This window comes from Amphiura filiformis, chromosome 13 (genome assembly GCF_039555335.1).
Source record: "Amphiura filiformis chromosome 13, Afil_fr2py, whole genome shotgun sequence".
Taxonomy (NCBI): Eukaryota; Metazoa; Echinodermata; class Ophiuroidea; order Amphilepidida; family Amphiuridae; genus Amphiura; species Amphiura filiformis.
Window position 1 is genome coordinate 30,158,053 of NC_092640.1, and position 16,384 is coordinate 30,174,436.

The 16,384-nt window shown below is 37.8% G+C and overlaps 2 protein-coding genes across 2 annotated transcripts; both read left to right on the top strand.

Moving 5' to 3' along the window:
* The first annotated feature begins 8,481 nt into the window (after positions 1-8,481).
* LOC140167249 (carbohydrate sulfotransferase 9-like) lies at positions 8,482-12,406 on the top strand. The gene is made up of 2 exons (XM_072190591.1): positions 8,482-8,537; positions 11,367-12,406. Exons 1-2 carry the CDS (start codon positions 8,499-8,501, stop codon positions 12,267-12,269), a joined length of 942 nt encoding a protein of 313 aa, XP_072046692.1. The 5' UTR covers positions 8,482-8,498; the 3' UTR covers positions 12,270-12,406.
* A 1,357-nt stretch (positions 12,407-13,763) lies between these two features.
* LOC140167574 (craniofacial development protein 2-like) lies at positions 13,764-14,723 on the top strand. Its single transcript, XM_072190873.1, has one exon. The coding sequence runs from the start codon at positions 13,764-13,766 to the stop codon at positions 14,721-14,723; it is 960 nt and encodes a 319-aa protein (XP_072046974.1).
* Positions 14,724-16,384: the final 1,661 nt, after the last annotated feature.

Here is a 16,384-nt window from a genome sequence, read left to right on the forward strand (position 1 = left end):
AATGCGCGCGGGAGCTTTGATGCAAACCTTTTTTTTTTTTTTTTTAATTTGGCCTTACCAATGTATAACATAGCATCATATTCAATATACTAAATATCAAAGGTACTTTCACTTTTCTTTTTGTGAAATGCCACAAAATAAAATAAAATTGTTTAAAACATTCAAATAGTTTACCAATTTGGGTTTGAGCTTTGAATATACCGGATAATATGAATAATTATGATAATCATGATGCTATACAGACAGTGATCTGATCGTGATGCTGATTTGATCATGTGAACACGCGATATTCAATTTTGCCGCGCTAAAATTGTCTAGGGCAATGACGTCATGGTTTTTTGTGCTCAACTGTCGCCAACCTTAATTGTATTACTGGAACGTCATTGCACCAGACAATTTCGGTGCCTGGGAATTTTGAATATCGCGTGTTGAGACACTGCTGTTTTTATTCGTTTGTATGGTACCCATGGAAATATGAGTTTGTTTAAACCATCTGATTCTGACAAAGACAGGAACAAGTCGCATTTTTCAGGATTTGAATAAAAATGTAAGCAAGAGACAATAAGCTTTAAAGTGATACCAAAATTATACTTTTATACATAGCATCAATACCTTTCAAGATATGGATAATTTTGTAAATGATACCTTGATATTTTTGCCAAATTGCTATTCTGAGTAATGGGCTATTATAAATGTCCTGCCTTACACAGGATTGAATAGGGATTATCATAGTTCAACTGTTAATTATTGATAAAATAAACCTCTTTTTAAGTATTTGAAAGTCCGCTTAGTTCCACAGTCAAATACCATAAAATTAAGAACTCCAAAATTAGAATTTTTTTATGGGAATGGCATCTTTACAGACATAACTCAAAAACATGTCTGGCGATTTGTTCCGGGTTTTGTTGGTGCTGGTCACATATAGATACCGATCACGTAGAGATGTAAAGGAATTTAAATTGTGTGCTTTCAGTGTATAGATTTAGGCCAAATATAAACAGAAATTGGTTTAAATAGAATAATCTATTCCAAACTTTAAAACCACGCAATCCTACCTGTCTGCCGATGTCATACCGTAAAAACTCGATAGTTAGCATATGTGCTTACTATCGAGCGCTTTTGAAAACATGAAACTGTACCGAAGTCAGGCGCTTTACCAACTGAGCTAATGGGGTTGAGAGTGACTTGAGACACACATTTGCAGGTTAACTTGTTCGTATAACTATAATGTATCGATGATTTGCTCAAACCCTTTACACTTTTGCAGGTGGGGCTCTTCATGTTTGCATGTTTTAAAAGCATTATGCTAATTATCGAGTTTTTACGGTATTTGAAGTTCTTATTTCACTGAAAAACAAGAATTAATATAATTATGAACAATTTTGAGTAACGCTTGATAAAAACTTTGGTATTAACATTTGAACGGCATGTACATTTTGAACATATTATGTTAAATTCGTAAAGTTTATGTTATTGATTTGATTAACATGTGTGCTACATTGAATACACTTTTTAATGTGCTCATTATTACAATAAATTAACATTTCCGTTAAAATTTTAACACTTTTATTAACATTTGTTATTTTCTGAAAGGAAGTGTATATGAAAGTGTTCAAATTTTGACAGAAATGTTAATTATTAACACTTAGAACTTGTTTGTACGGATATTTTAATATCGATGTAACATAGCTCAATACGGGAATAGGCCTACATGTGTTGACACGTGTAAAAATCTGAAAAAAAAAATGAAATTTTGTTTGCAGACATTTTGTTTGTTTTTTCATTTTTTTTTAAAATTTTAGTCAAAATCGATGGTTGAATGTGGAATTATAAACAGTGTTATTGTAAACTAAGGGAGCGATCGTTATTTATGGCAGGGGGGAATGGGTAAATTTAGGGGGAACACGAATTTTTTTTTGTGGTCTTGAGGGGGGAACCTGATATTTTTAGTTGAACCAGGAGAGGGGATTGTTAAATTTTAAATGGAGAAAATTGGGAAAACAAGGGGGAACGCGAAAATTTTGAGCGGACGCGAGGGGGGAACGCGAAATTTTTTGTCGATATTTTGCCAAAACACCCATTCCCTCCCTGCCGTAAATAACGATCGGTCCCTAAAGGACTAGCATTGATATGTTTCATCTTCAAACATAATACAGGAGTAACTTTAATTTTGACCACTTAAAACATGCCAAATTAAACTTTGACCTTTGTGCCTCATATAACTCAGAATAAAATATAGTTTTAAATTATTAAAACACAAACGCAAGTGCTTTATTTTCGTGACTGACTGATGAATAAACCCTATACTTTGTATTCATTTTACATCCTATACACATGCAAAAGAGCTCATAGGCGTAGATCCCGGGGGAGGAGGGATAAATCCCCCAATATTTTGCCACGGGATGGTCCGCCATACAATCATACCCCCCCCCCCCCTCCATGTTGACGCCTGCATGTTGGTTTCTGGCCAAATTAACCTCATATTTGACCATTTTAGCCCCAAAAGTGCCAATTTGACTGTCTTCAGTAGATAGCATTGAGTCAATTTTTGTTTGCTGTCTTAAGAAGATATAAATGAGTCCAAACATGTATTAACTGTCATCAGTATAGTATGGAGTCAATAGAATATTGTTTGCTGTCATAAGATACTGAGTAAGCGAGTCACGATATGTGTTGACTGTCTTCAGTAGATAGCATTGAGTCCATAATAATTATTACTTGTTAGGTGTGTTAAGAAGATTTAGAAAGCGAGTCACAAACTTCGTTGATTGTCAATTTTGTCATAAAAATACTAGGTTATTTTGGAAATTTCATGTATCGTCAAGGTCAAAATATTTATATGATGATCGGAAGTTCCTCCCAGCTATATACATACACTTTAAGGGTAGGCGCGGTATTGTTGGTCGAAGTAGCAAAAAAAAAATAAATCGATTTTCATTATCTAAATCAATAATTGAAAAACAACACTTTTATGTTTTGCAAAGTTTATTCTACATATCATATACTTTGAAAACTTGCTTGATTTATTGTTGTTAATGAGTTATGTTTATGTTTTACAAAAGTGTTGTTGTTTCTGCCCTCTTTGCAACATAACTCAAAAACCACAGGACCTACAAAAGTATAATTGTGTGATACTTGAATTCTACACGCTCGCTATGAAATGATCAATGCAAATTTTGCCAAAGCTCACTACCATTCGCAAGATGCTGTGAACTACCAATTCGCAACAGTTTAAAATAATTGCTAACCTTAAGGGAACTGGAATGAGCGTTTTGAGCGTTTCGACAGCATTTTTTGAGGGACATGAGAGCACATCAGACGTATCGAATTGCATTCTGAATACGAAGAATGTCTTTCTGATATCAAATAGTTTTCATTTTATGAAATTCACGATATAATACAAAATTATTAAAATTTGACATTTTTCACATTTTGAAGATATACGGTAACAGTCCTCGAAGTAAATTTTATAAATTTAATGATATAGTCTTAAATTGTATGTAGCTGGGAGGAAAAGCCGACGATCAATTGAAAATTTTGACCTTTGATCATTTGTTGATATTGAAGATATGGATTTTTTCCCCAAAAGACCTAATTTTTTTGGTGTTTTGGGGAGAAAATCCATATCTTCAATACGAAAGGTCAAAATTTTCAATTGATCGTCGGCTTTTCATCCCACCTACATACACTTTAGGTATAAATCATCAGATTTATAAAGTTTACTTCGAGTACTGTTAAATATCAAAAATATCAATTTTTAATGATTTGCCATTACATTGCGAATTTCAAAAAATCAAAATTATTTGATATCAGAAGGCCATTCTTCGTATTCAGAATGCAATTCGATATGTCTGATGTGCTCTAATGACCCACAATAAATACTGTCCAAACGTTCATACCCCTTCCCTTAAGGTCATGTCGATATCATTAGATTTATAAAGTTAAAGGGATGGCGGTTTTTTCCAATGTAAAATTAGCATTGTTACTTCAAGTGTTAGTAGTTTTCGGTCTTTCCCACCAGTGCGTGACGAAAGGAGGAGGCCCTTTTTTAATGAGAGATTAAGGGATAATTACAGTAGATAGCATTGAATAGCATTAAACATTTGACATAATCAATGCAGACTAACATTTCGCCGCAGCAAAGAACAACTTGACAGGTCTATAATATTCTTGTTCTTGTGACCTTTCCAATCCACACATGCACTTATTGACTGAACTCACACAATACCATGCTTGCATATTAACAATACAGAATTATTGAACTGAACAAAATACAAATACGATGATCAATACACTGAATATAGCCTCTTCCCATGATACACCTCGGTTTAATGCACAGCCGTTGGAAAAAATGTGTGCGTTCCAACAATACAATCTCAGCAAACACAACGGTTTACAGAATGTCGGGCTACATGATGGGTATAAAACGTTTTAAGAACATTCAGAAAACATTTTTTGAAAACTTTTTGAAAAAATATTTCGTGCAAAAATGTTTGCAACATTGTTTTAAAATGTTGTAATGTTTTTCATACTAACGTTTATAAAAATGTTTTCACAACCTTTAGATAACCCGACATTTAAATGTAATCGAAACGTTAAACGTTTTGACCAGAACTTAAACTTGTTTATAACACGTTGTACGTTTAAATAATGTATTTTTGAAGTATTGTTCATGAATTCCACAAGTTGGAAGAGCCGGCCATCTCATCATCCATTGTTTAACCGTATTGTTTTCATACCTTACGTGAATTATGATACAGATGTCTTATGTAGTCTTGTTCCTATACCAGGCCTACCTGACCCGCCCGGCATCATATAGGCCTAGTGGTCAATCTGAAATTGAGTTATACCAAAGTATGGACTATGGTAATCAATAATAATTTAACTTTGATGAAACCTTACTTGATAAACTGTACCACTGAATCATCACAATATGACAGCAAGTTTGGGTCGATCCTTCGTGTAATTCGTGTAAGCTAATCCTAACCCTAATCCTAACCCTAATCCTAACCCTAATCCTAAACTAACCCTAGCCTTAACCCTAACCCTAATTTCGTGTAAAATTACATGAAGGAATAACCCAAGTTTGGTACTTTTTGAGCATCAAAGATCAAAATAATCATTTTGACACAATTGTTTTGTGGGACGGTTCACAAGTGTCTTACCATGAATACCAAGAATGTCGCTGTGCATCGTGGGATTGGGTTTTTTGGCTGTCCGTGTAAGTTGTGACTACACCATTAATTTTTATCTATCGTGTAGTTCTATACTGCAGTAAGCCATAGTTATGATGTTTCTATCTATAAAACCTAGTTTCCTACGAGTGACATCTGGTTGGTCTGCAGATGATCATGGCATTAAACCATCTTCATAATAGCTCGATGATAGCACATTCTATTTATCCGACGGTGACAAGCTGCTTGCGTCCGCACTAATGTCCCCTGTCTTCTGCAACGTAACACGAACTATCAGTACTGGTGCAGCTATGGATGCACGTGGCTTCAGCATACCAAATAAATGTCGCTCCTTGAAGTATATGTTTTTTGCTTGCCTTATATTAAGTGCTTTGGTAACTTATATTTACATTAACAATGTCTTCCACTCGCACACTAGAGATTTCTTGAACTCGATATCGGTAAGTTTAAATTCACTAAAATATTAAAATAATAAATATGCTACTCTTTGCACAACAGGTGAATTGCATAATGCAGTGCAAAAAAATGAAAAATAGAGTGTAGTGTTTTCAATGGCATCTAATAGCCTCTAAGTAACCTTTGATCCCATATCCGTTTATTAACTAGACTCGGCTCCAAATGACGGCGTAATATCATGGTTCATGATGGCACATGCACCATGAGAAAAGCGAAAGTCGGATTTAACCTACACAGATTTCCAATATCCCAGCAAGTTGCCACCCCGGGAATTGAACCCGGAACCTCATGCACCGATTATGTAGACCTATACCATTTATAGGCCCACGATCTCAAGGATGAGGATGGGTGGTGGTGATCTAGGATGAGAATGATCAATCACGTCATCGTCGTCGTACGACGACGATGACGATGATGATGACTTCATCTATAGGCTTTGGACCAAAGATTTCATCTTGTTCTGCAACATCCCCTGTATATTTTGATGCAAAGCTCTCGCTCTTTGTTTTAATTGTTTGGCTTGAACTAGAAAGAGTGCACGTATACCTAAAGAGTTATTTCAATTAATTCATGCAATAATCATGGCACCATTTTCATCATCTCTTTTCAGCCTGTGGCATCATTATTACGTGCCGGTCGGAAAGATGTTTCAAGCATTGGCAACCTTACTGCGTCACAAACGGTAGGTATAAGCACCGAGTAAGAATGGTAGATTCAAATGTCAGATAATATGATCAGCCAGTGTTCAAAATAAGCTTATAGGTGGTTACAGGTGGTCGCTAAAAATCTGCCGGGGCACCCCTCTCAAGTCCCCCCCCAGAATCAATGGCCAAAAGAGTCGCATATGCCCGCATATGCGCAATCAACATGATCAACTGAAAAATGTACATGAGTCCCCTTTTTCAAAAGCTTGGATCTGCTCCCGATGGTGCAAAAATTGTTGTCAAACTTATGTCGTTATTTGTTGTGACCACCACTAGTGGCTAGGTTTATTTTTTTAATCTGTCTTTACATGTTAGGGACCGTTCACAAACACTTGTAGGGGGGGGGGCTGATGCAAACAAATTTCATGAGGAAAATTTTGCGGGCCCCCCCTTTACAGACCTCAAAAATTTCAGGGCCCCCCTGACTTTGTGGTCATTTTTTCAGCCCCCCCCTTAGGAGGGTCAAAAAATTTCAGGGCCCCCTTTTTGCATCAGGCCCCCTTACAAGTGTTTGTGAACGGTCCCTTATTAGTTATTATCACATGTTTTTATCAAACATGTCCATAGTCCGACGCGAGAGATGCAGCGTCGGAAAATTGTCCGTCATTCGCAGCTGTATTGCCGCATTGTCGTTCGCAGCACCGCGGCAAAAAACAAAAACAAAAAAAAACACGCACTGTCGTCTGTCATAACGGAATAACGGCCGAAGAAACGTCGGAAGTTTAATAATATATTGGCCATAAACGGCTGGGGACGTTTTGACATAATAGGTCCTGCAACTATAGACGAATCCAATTTCACGCATTCCTGCTCCTCAATGGCAGCCATTAGCCGCGACGGGTACCCAACTATCCCACCTAAAATGTGGGATGATGCGGCCTTGAAGGGTATTATAAACTGCATTCTATCACCCGTGTAACACGTAGACAAAAGAATGATGACAGTTTACAACGCAAAAGAATCTAGCATCGAAAGCGGGTTTAATCCACCCAATTGGGTACTCACAACACCTGTTTGGTGCATGCGGGGACCCGATAATGGCCGACCAAATCCTGACCATGACTTGGCTCGTTGGATTTGTCTGTAGCTCCAAGTATTATAGCCTTACGGTTACGTCGTAAAATGCTTTCATTCGTCAAAACATATTAACAATTTAATTTTAAAACCATGTTGTATACATGCTTTGTATTTCAGACCTCTGAACATGTTTTGCAATATATGCCAAGAAAGACAATAACTGAGCGTCCGCTAACGACGGTATGTATTTCTGGATGTATTTATCTTGTTACGAGTCGTACTGACTCAAGGCCAAAATCACCTTTTACCCGAACTCACACGAATGCACAACACAATTACACTATTTGATACAAAATCTAAGTCTTTAATTGAAAACAAAGTATGATTGGTACATATAACAACAATTGCATATACAATAAAATCACACAATCACAGTTTTATTCTATGAGTACTTAACCATGTTAACCAGCGGTTTTCTTGTTGGTGATCCTAGAGTTCTTGCAATGTCCGTCGTTCGCAGCTGAATTGCCGCATTGTCGTTCGCAGTGCCGTGGCAATAAACAAACAAACAAAAAAACACGCACTGTCGTCTGTCATAACGGAATAACGGCCGAAAAAACGTCGGACTTTTAATAATATATTGGCCATAAACGGCTGGGGACGTTTTGACATAATAGGTCTTGCAACTATAGACGAATCCAATTTCACGCATTCCTGCTCCTCAATGGCAGCCATTAGCCGCGACGGGTACCCAACTATCCCACCTAAAATGTGGGATGATGCGGCCTTGAAGGGTATTATAAACTGCATTCTATCACCCGTGTAACACGTAGACAAAAGAATGATGACAGTTTACAACGCAAAAGAATATAGCATCGAATTTTAAGCGGGTTTAATCCACCCAATTGGGAACTCACAACACCTGTTTGGTGCATGCGGGGACCCGATAATGGCCGACCAAATCCTGACCATGACTTGGCTCGTTGGATTTGTCTGTATCTCCAAGTATTATAGCCTTACGGTTACGTCGTAAAATGCTTTCATTCGTCAAAACATATTAACAATTTAATTTTAAAACCTTGTTGTATGCTTTGTATTTCAGACCTCTGAACATGTTTTGCAATATATGCCAAGAAAGAAAATAACTGAGCGTCCGCTAACGACGGTATGTATTTCTGGATGTATTTATCGTGTTACGAGTCGTACTGACTCAAGGCCAAAATCACCTTTTACCCGAACTCACACAAATGCACAACACAAATACACTGGTTGATTAAGCTAACAAAATCTAAGTCTTTAATTGAAAACAAAGTATGCTTGGTACATATAACAACAATATTGCATATACAATAAAATCACACAATCACAGTTTTATTCTATCAGTACTTAACCAGCGGTTTTCTTGTTGGTGATCCTAGAGTTCTTGCAATGTTCTGGACGACTGATGTAATATATCCTTATTCACTTGTCCTGCGAAAATCAGCGAAGTCCAGTGTACACTTGCGTTTATAAATATCCTTGCGTATGAAATCCTCACACGAAAATGATGCTGCTTTCTCCAATCACTTTCCTTCTTGCGCTGCTTTCTCCACAAATATATCTCCTTGCGCTGCTCTCTCCAAATATTAAATCTCCTTGCGCTGCTTTCTCCAAAAATGTTCTTTCACCAATCACTTTTTCTCCAGGGAACAGGCTTCTTTAGCACAGCTCCGCTGTATTTGACAGATGTGTGGTTTTCATAAACCCAGCAATTCGACAGAAGAACTTTAATCCTTTGATGAGGAAGAACACATTTGTGTGCTCGCTATCTCCTTCGTTGATGTATTAAAATTAGCTCAATTATTGGCTATATAAACATGATAAACTGGTTAAAATGCACTTCTTTTTTCATGTTTTTGAAGCACGAAGACCATCACACACATGTGGAGTTTCACACTCAGTAATACTCCTTGAGTATCCTGATTTTAACTGGTTAACATATTTTAAAATACTCTCATTTTGAGAGCTATAGCTACATCCATTCACATTACAATCACATCGATACAGGTCTGCCTAGAATTATTATAAACAGCTATAAACATTGTGTTTTATCCCCCATCTGGGATTTTCCCAATGTTCTACTAATAGACATTAACCTTTCACATTACATCACTTCCTGGGGCTTTCCCCAACATTATATCATTCTTTCTTTAGTCTCAGAGATTTCCCCTTGACATTAACAGTCTTGATTAATGATGTTGTTATTGCATCATATGGGTTTTCCAGAAAAGTCTTAATAAACAAACTATTGCATGATTAGAAAGGTAACTTCCCCTATTTCATGATGATGCACAATAATACAGGGTACATCACAATCTTTATATATCATAAACCAAGTCTAAACGACGAATGGAACAGTGCATACAAATTTTCATCCATAGGCTCATCACTATGACTCATCCCGGGTAGGCCCTACTGATCCTACTAAGGCCCCATGTCACAGACGAAATTGCCCAAAATGGTCAAAATAGACCAAAGTTACACAAAGTTGCATTAAGCATGTTAAGTTGCCTAAACATTTTGCAAAGTTGCTCAAAGTTGCCTAAACATTTTGCAAAGTTGCGCAAAGTTGCCTAAACATTTTGCAAAGATGCGCACAGTTGCCCAAAACTTTTCATAAAGTTGCATAAAATTGCACAAAGTTACTCGAGGTTAATGCAAAGTTGCACAAAATTGCAAAAAAAAATTAGCAAAGTCGATTGACAACTTTACACAATTTAGGACAACTTTGCGACATTTTTGTCAATTTTGGACAACTTTGGGCAATTCCCCTGTTCTAAATCACCAAAGAGAGCGAAAGCGCGAGGGCATTTTGTGATTTTAACATTCTCCAGTTATCTGTTTCGATAGGTATCCACGAAAAAACTTGTTTGCTAACCTTTAAAGTGGTACATAAACCATTCAAATAATTGGCATCATTCCTGCCGTTGGTGCATGGGTGAACATCGATATGGCACGTCCTTAACTTCTTGTCCGCTCTTTATATATTTTATAATCATGTCAAACCTTTTTCTCCCTCACTTTCGTTGTTTTATAATAAGTGATCGATATTCACCCCCAGGCCCGTACGCAGGTTTTTTTTGGGGGGGGATGCTGATTTTGAAAAGGTGGACTTTTTTCCAAGGGGGAGGGGCGATTGTGTGAAAAGTGGACTTTCTTTCCCAAATTTGGACCTTTTTTGACCAAAAAACCTTATTTTTTTGATCGCTACGTTCGCAAATTCTGAAATTTTGGGACTTTTTTGTACACTTTTGCAAATTTGGGGAGGTGCGGTCGCACCCCCGCACCCCCCCTGCGTACGGGCCTGTTCACCCCATCAATGGCAGGAAAGTACCAATTATAGGAATGGTCCATGGCATTTATTCCGTTTGGAAGCCCTGTTGCATATCATGATGATGGAATTTCAATTAATGTTAGATAACATAGGGCTGTGCAATTGTTATGTGTAATGAATTTTCAAAATGATCTGGCAAATTGCAAAAATTGCTTGTCGCACTTTTTTGGCCGTGCCAAAAATTATTAAGCCCCTAAATTTATACACATTTGAACAGATCGCTCTAAGATATAAAGGTTCTTAAAAGGTTCTAAAGTTGTCGTCTCAGGAGAACCCTTGGAGGTTCTAAAAAGAACCAAATCTCAGTGGTTCCCAAACCGTCGAAATGGCTCCCAAAATGTGATACAGAAACGTTTTCGGTTCTTTTAGAGAACCTTTAAGGATTCTCCAAAATTAAAGAACCTTTTTTAGAGGTTCAAGAGGAAGGGTTTTCCTGAGAGGATAAAAAAGTTCTATTTAGAACCTTTATTTCTTAAAGTGAACGTTTTGCTATCATAATGCATCCCCCTTGCAAAAAAGCCTTTCCCCTATAAAATACGGTGGAGGGGGTACACATATTTTATTGCACCACCCCTTACGTATTGTAGTCCCAGACTTAACCACAATTACGTTTCTTTGCAGGAACTTTGTGACGAAGAATGCCAGTGGGAGGAACGTCAAATTCGCTACAAAGCCAATGTAAACTACGCATGTGATCTGCACAACGAAGCTCGCCAAATTACTAACTGGGCAGAATGGGTCAAAGTCAACGAATTAGTACTACAATCTTTCTACTTTTCTGATAAACATAAAACCATCTATTGTGAGGTACCAAAATCGGCCTGCACTGGGATGAAAAAAGTATTTTACGTCATGAACGGCGGAAAAGACAAGAAAGTATTAACAAAAATGAATATACACCCGCATAGCTTTCGATCAAACTGGCGTTTAAGCAACGAAAAATCGGTGAAAAAAGTTATTGAACGTTTGAAAACTTACAAATCTATTTTGATCGTTAGAGAACCCTTCGCAAGAGCTGTATCTGGTTATCAAGATAAGTTTGATTTAAGGCCGAATGGTTTCTGGAAAAATTGGGCGAAAACGATGTTAAAGTCTGAAGGAAAAGATCCCAGCTTAGTTGGCACCAGAAAAGACATCACAGGCCATAAAGCACTGGTAACTTTTGAGGAGTTTATTACTTTTACTACGAATACATCAGTTGTTAATAAGTACAGAGGAGATCAACACTGGATACCTATCGCCGAAATATGTTTTCCCTGTCAATTCAACTATGATTTTATCATAAAAATAGAAAACATTAAAGATGATGTTGAATATACGTTAAAACAGATTGGTGAAGAAAAACTTTTACAATATATGTTTGAAAAAGGAGGTCATGAGACAAAGAGCTCGAATTTATCGAGTAAAGAGGCATATTTGTCTCAATTGACGCCTGATTTGGTATCAGCATTTAAAGACAGATTTTCAAAAGATTATCATGCATTTAATTATAGCATGGACATTTTGAATCTACCTCAAAGGTGACATCAATTGGTAAATGAAAAAGGCCTTAAAGGGATATAGATTTGAGAGGTGGATGGTCGTCTGAATTTGTCAGAATATCATTACATGTATTTTAATTTCAAGAAGTTAGTACATCTATAATTTAACATATTACTTAACGTCTTAAGGTGGTACTACACCCCTTGATAAATTTGTGACTATTATCAAAAAATGATAACACACTGGTAACAAAAGTTATGTATATTACAGGGGCAAGGAATCCAGTTACTACACTGGAATTTCAGTGACTCAAGACAAGTGGTACATTATTTATGATAAGAAAAAGGGTACCGCTAGAATGTACCTCATTTCTTAACATATATAATGAAACACTTGTATTGAATCACTGAAATTTTAGTGAAGTAATTTATTGGATTCCTTGTCCCTATAATATACACAACTTTTGTTACCAGTGTGTAGTTATTGTTTGAGAAAAATGCAAAATTAGTCACAAAATTTATCAGGGGGTGTAGTACCACTTAATATACGATTTCGGTCATATTTTAATTTGGTTATTGTTGGTCAAATATTCTTAAACACTTGAGAATATTCCTGCAATCTTATTGGTTCTTACCCGTGTGATATGACACGATATCACACGGGTCAGTGCGTAAACACATGAGAGTATTTAGATTCTAAACATTCAACATGTTTACTTTCATATTGTTCGGAAAGTACATGCACATGTGTTTACTTTGTAAACATTTGGTGTGTTTACTTTCTAAACAGAAACCCTAAACACTTTGATTTACAGTATAAATAACACGTTTGAATAACGTTTTAAAAATATAAGTTATTGTGTTTATGGTCTCCGTGTCATGATTCGCTGATACTTGTTCTAAACAGACTTGATGTTACTTTTGTAACTTCATAAAAAATCACAAGTTGGAAGGGCCAGGTCACCATAATGGCTTCATTCGAGCCTTGGCCATATCGTCCATTGTTTAAAACCGTATTGTGTTTTACAGCATGTGAGTTACTAATTTGAATCTTGTTCTTGTTCCTATGACTTCTGAGTATGAGTTTCGTTACAAGTCAATCTGTAATAAAAGGAGGACTATTAATGATTCGGAATTGACCGTCGAAGCCTTCTTGATACTAGACTTTACCAAATCTTCAAAAAATATACGACACTGAGAAAGTTGGTTTGACAGGCATCACATGCACTGATCAAAATCATTTTGACTCAATCGTTTTGTGAGACGGTTCACGGGACCAAGAATGTCGCTGTGCATTATGGGATTGTTTTTTTGGCTGCCTGCGTAAAGCTGTGAAGGGGAGGCAGTGCTTAGCACTGCCGAGGAGCTGAAAGTTACCCTTACCAGCACCTCTTGGTGCTGGGTTTCCCATGGGTGTTTTTTATCCCAATGGGTGCTCCGGTGTGGGGTGGAAGGCAACGGCAAACCACCACCCATCACACTTAACATCTTTTTTGCCATGTATACCTTGATGATGAGTTTCATAAATGTGAGAAGCATGACACTGGATAGTGAGACCCCCAGGCCTGAAGGTGTCTCAAATGCTACTGGGGAAGAGAGGACGGATGGCATCATGTTTGGTTCCAATGACGCTCCAACATCAAAGCCAAATGGAAGTGTTGGTGTTGATGGGTCTGTGGACAGAGAAGCCAGACGAAACCTCTGGAAAACAACTTTGAAAATTGGAACGTGGAATGTTAGAACGATGAACCATGGTAAACTGGACATTGTAACCAGAGAACTTGATAGAAATGATGTCAACCTTATAGGAATTTCTGAGATGAGATGGACAGGAAAAGGGCATTTCACCACACCTGGCAATCATGTTGTCTACTACTCTGGGAAAGACACAAGGAGAGAGCATGGTGTTGCTTTCATTGCCAACCCAGATATTGCCCGGTGTGTTCTAGGATACAACCCAATTAATGAGAGAATCATTACCATTCGAATACAAGGAACACCAATGAACATATCTGTGATTCAAGCATACGCACCTACCTCGGCATCAAACGAAGAAGAAATCAAAACCTTTTATGATGACCTCCAAATGGCTATAGACAGTATCAATAAGAGAGATATTATGATCATCACTGGAGACTTCAATGCAAAAGTTGGAGGACAAAGTACCAACAAAAATGTGATGGGAAACTGTGGCCTGGGAGAACAGAATGAGAGAGGAGAAATGCTTATAGACTTTTGCCAAGAAAACCACCTTATCATCCTCAATACTTTCTTTATGCAACACCCAAGGAGGCTCTACACCTGGACATCCCCAGACCATAGTACAAGGAATCAAATTGATTACATTTTGGTCCAGAAGAGATGGCGATCTAGTTTCATGTCTGCAAAGACATATCCTGGGGCAGATTGTGGATCAGACCACCAACTTCTTATGTCAACCATGAAGTTTAAGCTGAGACGTAAAAACAACAAAGAAAGCCTACCAGATACGATGTGAGTAAGATCAGTGACAGCTATAGAGTTGAGGTGAAGAATCGGTTCCAGAAGCTATTGGAAGATGATCCAGAGGAGTCCACACCAGAAGAACTGTGGCAAGAAATCAAAACTGTAATTACAGATACAGCACAGAAGACACTCCCCAAAAGAAAGAACATGAAAAAGCCCTGGCTTTCAGAAGAGGTTTTTAAATTGGCGGATAAAAGAAGGAAAGTAAAGGAAAGGGGACTTGATAAGGATGATAACCGCCAGGATTATCGTGATCTGAGTAGGAGAATACAAAAACAGGTCAGGAAAGATAAAACTGACTTCATCGAGCAGAAATGTGCCGAGGTTGAAAGGGACAGTGTAACAAACAACACCAAGGACATGTATAGAAACATCAAGCTACTGACCAACAAACCAACTCACAGGCTCAATGTGCTGAAAGATGAAGCTGGCAACATCCTTACAGAAGAAGAGGAGATCAAAACGAGGTGGAAACAGTATTGTGAAAACCTGTATGCATCTAGAGAAGGAAATACACCTGATGTAGAACCTGATCAGGAAGATACAAATGCTGACCCAGACATCTTGATGTGTGAAGTTGAGCAAGCCATAAAAAGACTCAGGAATGGTAAATCACCCGGAATTGATAACATCCAGGCAGAATTGTTGAAAGAAAGTGATGCTGAAGGAGTCGCCATCATCCACAAACTCTGTAACAAGATATGGAGAAGTAAAGAATGGCCGGAAGACTGGAAAAGAGCAGTGTTTCTCCCGCTACCAAAGAAAGGGGACACAAGGGAATGTGCAAATAACCGTACCATATCATCTCTCATGCCAGCAAGGTGCTGCTCCATATCATTGCTGAAAGAATTAGGGGTCATCTAGAAAGTGAGTTACCACCAGAGCAGGCAGGTTTCAGGAGAGGAAGGGGAACTAGAAACCAAATTGGAAACCTGAGAAACCTAATGGAGAAAAACATGGAATTCCAGCAACCTTTATTTCTGTGCTTCATTGATTATTCCAAGGCATTTGATTGTGTCCAACATGGACAATTATGGATCATCATGAAAGATATGGGTTTCTCTTCACATGTGGTGGATTTGATTAGATCTCTATACAAAGGACAGGAAGCCACAGTAAGAACAGAAGGTGGAGATAGTGAATGTTTTACAATTGGCCAAGGAGTACGCCAGGGATGCATTTTGTCACCATACCTGTTCAACATATATGCCGAGCATATCATGCGGAATGCACTTGGTGGCTACGAGGGTATGGTTTCAATTGGAGGACGACAAATAAGCAACCTCAGGTATGCTGATGATACCACCCTCATTGCAAGAACAGCTTCTGATCTACAAGATCTCATTAACCGAGTTAAGAAGGGCAGTGAGGAGTATGGATTGTTTCTCAATGTCAAGAAGACAAAGGTCATGATTTGTGGTGGAAACGCAGACCAACAAGTGAAGGCAGGTGGAGAGGACATAGAGGTTGTTAATACTTTCAACTTCCTTGGATCCCTCATTGTAGAGGAAGGAGGCAGCTCCCAGGAAATCAAAAGACGCTTGGCTATGGCAAGAACATCTGCCATTGCACTCACAGACATCTGGAAAGATAGAGGAATCTCTAGAACAACAAAGATGAACATCATTGATGCCCTGGTCTTCCCGATTGCCA